Source organism: Capsicum annuum, unplaced genomic scaffold, assembly GCF_002878395.1.
Source record: "Capsicum annuum cultivar UCD-10X-F1 unplaced genomic scaffold, UCD10Xv1.1 ctg4017, whole genome shotgun sequence".
Classification (NCBI taxonomy): domain Eukaryota; kingdom Viridiplantae; phylum Streptophyta; class Magnoliopsida; order Solanales; family Solanaceae; genus Capsicum; species Capsicum annuum.
This window is the reverse complement of record NW_025847446.1, coordinates 13,115-19,738: the sequence shown is the minus strand read 5'-3', so window position 1 is coordinate 19,738 and position 6,624 is coordinate 13,115. Positions and strand designations below refer to the sequence as shown.

Sequence of the window (6,624 nt, the reverse complement as noted above, 5' to 3'; positions counted from 1 at the left end):
TAAAGCAGAATGGTTAATTTCTTGAAGGTGATTCTAGCTAGAGGGCTAAATTATTTCTTTTTTTGTGCTGCATTCTTATAGCTTGCTTGAAACAAGCTTCAAAAAAGTTTGGAGGGGATGAGAAGCAGCCAAAGGTTCGTTTGCTACTCATTTCTTGAACTATACTCCCACATTTAGCTTTCTTTTTCTTCTATGGTCTCAGATTTTAGCCTGACAGGAAAGTTTTTGTTTTTATTGTTTTTGGTTCTTGTATGAACAATGTAGATTGCTGATGAGAACAGTGGGGGTTTTCCAAATGCAAAGAATAATGGAATGACCGATACACGTTGTGAAAGCAAGCGCGAAATGACAGCTCCAAGTTTGGTTGCTAGGCTGATGGGTTTGGAATCGATGCCAGCAGGATCAGGCAGTAAGCCCCAAAATGCTTCAGCTTCTGAAACTTGGAGCAATATGGCAGACAAACTTGGTGCTCGACCTGCGGATCTGATAAAGAAGATATCGATTTTGAGATGGCCGAACTAAAGAGCTCAGAACCAGGTTTGCAAAGGTTTAGAGCTAAATGTGCTCTCACTTATCCTACTAGATATTTTTCTCCTTTGGAAGATGAAGCAGATTTAGTTGGGAATTCATTTGATCACCATTTAACTGACAGCTACCTCTCCAGCAGTCCTAATAGTAGCTCAAGTATGGTCCCCGATTCAACATTTTACTATTTCCATACTTTCTTTCTTTCCCTCAAATACATAAATTAAAAAATAAGACAACTCTGAACTTGGACTTCATGCATCCATGCTTCTAATAAATATGATGTTTGTTTTCTTCCAGAGGACAAAGTGCTTGCTGAAACAGTGGACTCTATTGATGATGAACCACTCTTTCCAGACCTTATAGAGATCTTTCGGATTGTGAGACCTCATTATCCACCAGGAGGAGTTGCAGAGAACTGATTCATAACATTTCTGGAGTGCTCAGCAAGATTGATCAGTTAAAAGGAAGCAAACTCTGCTATGCGAAAAAGGTTATTTTGAATGCGGAACTCATATTTGGAACTACACCTCAACAGCAGGCTCTACCTGTAGAGGATGGGTTCTCTGTGAGCCGTTTTCTCCTCAATGAACATGAAATGTTTTCGAGTTTTCTATGGATGGCTTTCGGTGAGTTGCTTGGCTGTAATGACCCAAAACAGATGAATCATCTTAAAGGATCGCCTTTGATTGTCTATTAGAGTACCTAGACTCAAAATTTTCTCCAATCTCTGATTCCGGTTTCAGAACCTGTACCAAACTACCATCAAGTATGACCAAAGAGATCTTTATTGCTGATATTATTGATGAGGTCGAAGAGTGGACACAATTTGTTGGTTTGATCCCAGACGAGCTCATAGAATGGGATATGATCCATGTTTTGGGTAAATGTACGGACTTTGAGATTGAAGAATATGAATGTGGCACTGAAGTTGCTAGGCATATTCTCCAAGAATTAGTAGATGAAGTTGTTTTAGACCTATACAGTTCTAGCTAAATTTGGTGGAACTGTTAGTAGCTCCTCTTTTTGAGACTTTGTTGCAAGCCTATCAGTGCTGTTCTCATGTGATAACTCTTGACTCAATAATTTCAAGCAAAGTATTTTGTACAAATCATTGATTCCGCATCTGCTTCGACTTATTGTACTTGGGCTTTTGCATTTATGAATATTAAGAACAATCCCCTCGTTAATATCTGTTTGAAGTAGAACATTACAAGCACAAAATGAAAAATGGTTGATATGTAAGAACAATTTGAAAGGAAACCCAATAAGCCTAAATGGATGCATTTCCAAAATTTGTTACTACCTCCGACCCAAATTATGTTTCGCCCGTCCCAAAATAAATGTCGTCTTTCCTTATTTGGAAATTTTTCAAAGGCACAATTACCTTTTTACCTTTATTGGACCCACTTGATTTTTAATATATTAATACTTCTATTTTAGTATTTGTTTTTTTAAAGTGAAAGCCTTATCACTTCAATCAAAATTTAAACTTTCAGCCTTTTATTTTTACAGTATCAAAATTATTTTAAACCATAGAGAGCAATTTATTCTTTTTGGTTGGGTAAACCAGTTTTCTTCGACAACTCATTGTTCATATTACTGTTATTTCTCGAGTAAAAATTGGATCTTTAAAGCTAAAGTTAAAGAAAACAAGAATTTAGTGGGACCTCACTTTCCACATATATCATCTTACAATTGGAAAAAGTAACAAACACAACTACAAAGATCAAACTTCTTTTGTTTAGAACTGAAAATTGATTGAGACAGTGAGCTACCCAAGTGACAACATCCTTCTCCGCTATTTCCTCTAACGCGTCATATGCCTCGTCAATACTTCACACTCACGGTACATTGATAGGAGTGCATTTCCGACATAGCACATGATATGATATCCTACATTAACAAGTCAGCCGTGTAATTTATTTTCCAAATTCGAATGCAGCAACATCAAGTAAGAAAATACTGTATGTCTGAACAAGCAGTATAACAAGCATATTTTTTACAAACTCTAAACATGAGTAGAAAATGTCCATTTCACTTTGTCTTGATGAATGTTTGATCCTTTCCGATGCACCGTTATCTGAAGTTCACTCCACAACAAACTGTTTTCTGTTAATCTTTCGAGTATTGACTATTGTCGACCTCAGCTTCAACGTACTTCCACTACACATGTATTACCACAAAAATGAAAATACACAACAAAACAATTTCCTACAATTTTGTTTTTAGTTTCTGCACTTATTTACTCCCGTACCGAATACTTAGTTTCCAACAAATATCAAGCTGATGCAATGCACCTGTCGGAGAGCTCTTCAAGAAGCTAGTCTTCAACAACCACCACAGAACTGTAAAGTTAACAACCCTACCTTTTCATTTTTTTAGGTAGGTCAACACAGATGACACACTCCTATTTGCTTTCCAACCATTCAAAACGTTACGTTTCTCCTTTCTCGACTCTCTCTTCACCGGAAGTACATAGGCTAGCTCATGTTCTGTGATATTTCAACATAAACATGGATCATCAGACTGTCAGCTTATGATTAAATGTTAAGTCACTTGACAACAGCGAGAGTGACTCACAGAATACCAAATTTAACAAACATAACACGGAAGTTACCATTGTCTCAATGAATAAAATCCTAAAGTGAGGATATCAATACCAATAAACCTACAGATGCAAACTTTCAAATACAGTGTACACCAGTCAACGGCCATAAATAGTAAAGTATAAATAGAAAAAACAAATCAATGACATGAAAGAAAGATAAATGTCACAGATAAAGGACAATAAATTTTATCAAGAGTAAGGATCAAGGAAGACTAAAGTCTCATGAACGTGATAGTGGTAGGATATCTGACAGGGAAAGGGAGCGAGACGACTTTGAACGGGACAACGAAAAGTATAAGAAAAGTAACATCATACCAATAAATTATGACAATCAAGATAGAATTATTATAAATTGGCAAAATGTGCATGAGGGAAAAAATAATAATAGTAAAAAAGAAAACTTCTTAAAAATATTAAATTCATTTCACAAGAGGCTTGAGGTTGGAGGAATGGAATATTAAAAGGAGCAGTTTGATTGTTGATACTTTTTTCTATAAGACAACTATAATATCGCACTGACCTCTTAGATAGTCACTCAGCTAATAGTTATTACCTCAGAAAATCACCTTTCTTCTTGATTCTCAGAACGTGACTTTCTGAGATAATACTATTAGTTGAGTGACCATATTAGAAATCGACTCCGGTAATAACACAATTTTATCTATGAAGCTGAAGAAATGTATAATCTTTGTCAGGTAGTTTTGGAGAAAAAACTAATAGTAGAAAATGTGGTAAGTGTAATAATAGAGTAGAAATCAACTTTAAAAGTACATTATATATAATCTTCGCAGCTCCACCAACTGTCCTACAACAATACAATCAAAACTAAGGGATGCTCAACCACGTTAAGCCTCGAGGAATAGTTTTGTCCAACAATACTTGATGATTTACATAAGACAGAGGCTCGTTCAATAGGCCAAAAGACAGGTTTTGAGCAACATCACGACCCCTTGGACAACTTTTGTGCAGTCATAAGACTTTTTGTCAACCAGATTGCTATTTCTCTAGACGACATTCCATCATCACCGAATGGTTTCAGCACACCAGCAAGCTCATCGATTTTTTCCTGCTTAAATAGTCACGCACAAACCTCCAAAAGAGACTCTAAAGCTTCAGCTCTTTGTTCAGTGGGATTACCCCAGTCGTCTTTGTCCTCCTTACTAGCTAATGCGGCTGGAGACTTGAGCTGCGAAACCTTATCATCCAGTGCTCGAAGAGCGTCTTTCTTAGCCTGTTTGGTGTCATAAACCGCGGTTGCTTTCTTTTCTAGCTCGTCTTTGTGTATAAGCGAACCATCGCTTTCATTTGACAAGCAGTCAATAGCAACTTCTCTACACTCGTTACCATTTTCAGTTTTAGCAACACAGCATCTTGGTGCTGCCTCTGGATCTGGTTTTGCCGACTGTGAATTACATGAAGTGCTTTCTTTATCGAAGGATCGTGTTTTATCGTTGAATCTTCCATCAGACAATGTCATTCTGCTAGATTTTGCTGAGATACATTCCACTATATCTGCTTCCTCATGGTCCAGTGGACTGCTCAGCACCTCAAGCTCTTTTGTCTTGTTATTCTTTGTATCACCCTCGTCAAATCGAACAACATGCTCCGGTGAAACATGCTCTTGTTCCTCGGACCATGTTTTTTCCCTTGAACTTGACGAGCTTGGAGTGATCGTAGTTTATGTTTGTGAGATAGTCTCCTGTTGATCATATCCATTGCAAACAGCTGCCTCACTCATCTCCCCACTTTTAGAATCCTCACTGTCTTGAGAGATCCTAACCGAGTAGCTTGTTTGATCGACTCTCTTAGTGTCAAGTTTGGCTAGGAACGTGTTATAATTGTCAGATAAGTTTCTTGGCTGAATGTTATCACTTTCATTAATGTAAAGGACAATTCTCTTCTCTTTTAGCTTCAACTGTCTGTCTCTGCTACCTCTCGGACTGATAGATTTTCCAGGTGATGGTCGTGTTTTCTCTTTCATTCTTCTCGGGGACTTCACAGGAAGAAACGCAGATGAAGGGTTGTGACACAAGAGGAGGTATGGTTGCAAATGTTGATGTCTCAACAGCTCGGCAGCCTATAAGTAGAGGAAAAAAATATATATCAAGATAAATTTCAATTTAATACTCCCTCCGTTTCATTTTGTTTTTCTGGTTTTGATTTGGCACGAAGTTTAAGAAAGAAAAGAAGACTTGAATCTTGTGGTCTTAAAATAAAGGTATGCAGAATTTATCAAAATGTAATTTAAGTTTGTGATCTATAAACATGCCACGTAGAAAGTTAGAATTAAGGAGTTATTGTAAAAGGAAAGAAACATTCGCGTTTAAACGGACTAAAAAGGAAAATAAGACTTAACAGATTGAAACGGAAAGAATAACATTTGAACATATGTAGCTCGCACTCACTGTAGGTCGGTGTTCTGGAGTTTTCCTTAGCATGCTTTTTATTATCTGTTTCCTGCAAGAATTAAATCCGTTTTTTCAACTGATTGATTTGTTATATTTGTGGCGTGCAGAGAAGGAAGATACTTACAAGGTGGAGGAGTATATAATCGGAAGTGGTGAGAACAAACTCCGGTTTATTTTGTTGATAAGTCCAGTTTTGTCCTGTTGGATTTACATTGTCACTATATCATATAGAAGATATCAGCATAAAGAACTTCTCTTCTTTTTGTTTTGCGTAACAAGTATAACTTTTCGAGGTATTGTTTACGCAGTTCAGATAGCTGAAAAATTAACTCACAGAAGCTTTAAATGGGGGTCGATGTGCAGCAATGTCAAACATACAGTATCCTACAATCACATTAAAGTGTTAGTATTAGGGACATGATGTAAAGAGCTGAAATACATTCCTTCATCAACATTCTTATTTCTTACCAAGCGACCATATATCAGATTTATAGCCATAGGGTATGCCAGCAAGGAGCTCAGGGCACATGTCGTTTGGTGTGCCAGATACCTATTACATGAAATTTGTTCCAAAATTAAGGATTAGCTGTACAACTCGATGTCTTTTTCTCAAATGCATTAAGCTAGGTGCTATGGCGACAGGAGCTTTGTAATATGATGAATACCACAATATTTTTTTTGATAAAAAGGAAGATGACCACCACAATATTTTGGTACCTATGACCAAAAATAAAAGCAAATTTTAGGTTTTCTCGGTCTTGGAGGGAGAAGGGATTTCTCTCTTGCTAAATAGATATGCTGAATCGATTGTTAGGTGACAATAGATGGTCGAAACTTGCATGTAAGTAAGAGGTTCATTTTGCCGCAATAGAAATTCATACCGAGGAATCAAGGCCTTCTGCATCTAGCAATTTTCCTAATCCAAAATCACCTGTGACAATCAAATGAATTTGAAGGATAGTAAAGAAGCAAAGACGACCCAATCAAGCAATTGTTCGGGCATTCCTACCTAACCTGATGTCGTTGTCCTTTGTGATGAATATGTTACATAACTGGATTCAAAATAGTTCACGTTAAAAA

The 6,624-nt window shown here is 36.9% G+C and overlaps 1 protein-coding gene across 1 annotated transcript in view; it reads right to left on the bottom strand.

Annotated features, from left to right (window-relative positions):
• Window positions 1-3,880: 3,880 nt before the first annotated feature.
• LOC124891713 (serine/threonine-protein kinase Nek7-like) overlaps window positions 3,881-6,624 on the bottom strand; it is a 14,097-nt gene continuing 11,353 nt past the window's right edge. Inside the window, exons 3-9 of the mRNA XM_047403378.1 lie at window positions 6,554-6,596; window positions 6,426-6,475; window positions 6,013-6,094; window positions 5,879-5,928; window positions 5,669-5,742; window positions 5,542-5,593; window positions 3,881-5,213 (exon numbers count right to left, since the gene is read on the bottom strand). Coding sequence (XP_047259334.1) covers window positions 4,815-5,213; window positions 5,542-5,593; window positions 5,669-5,742; window positions 5,879-5,928; window positions 6,013-6,094; window positions 6,426-6,475; window positions 6,554-6,596 — 750 coding nt within the window. The 3' untranslated portion in view covers window positions 3,881-4,814. The remainder of the gene's footprint in view (window positions 5,214-5,541; window positions 5,594-5,668; window positions 5,743-5,878; window positions 5,929-6,012; window positions 6,095-6,425; window positions 6,476-6,553; window positions 6,597-6,624) is intronic.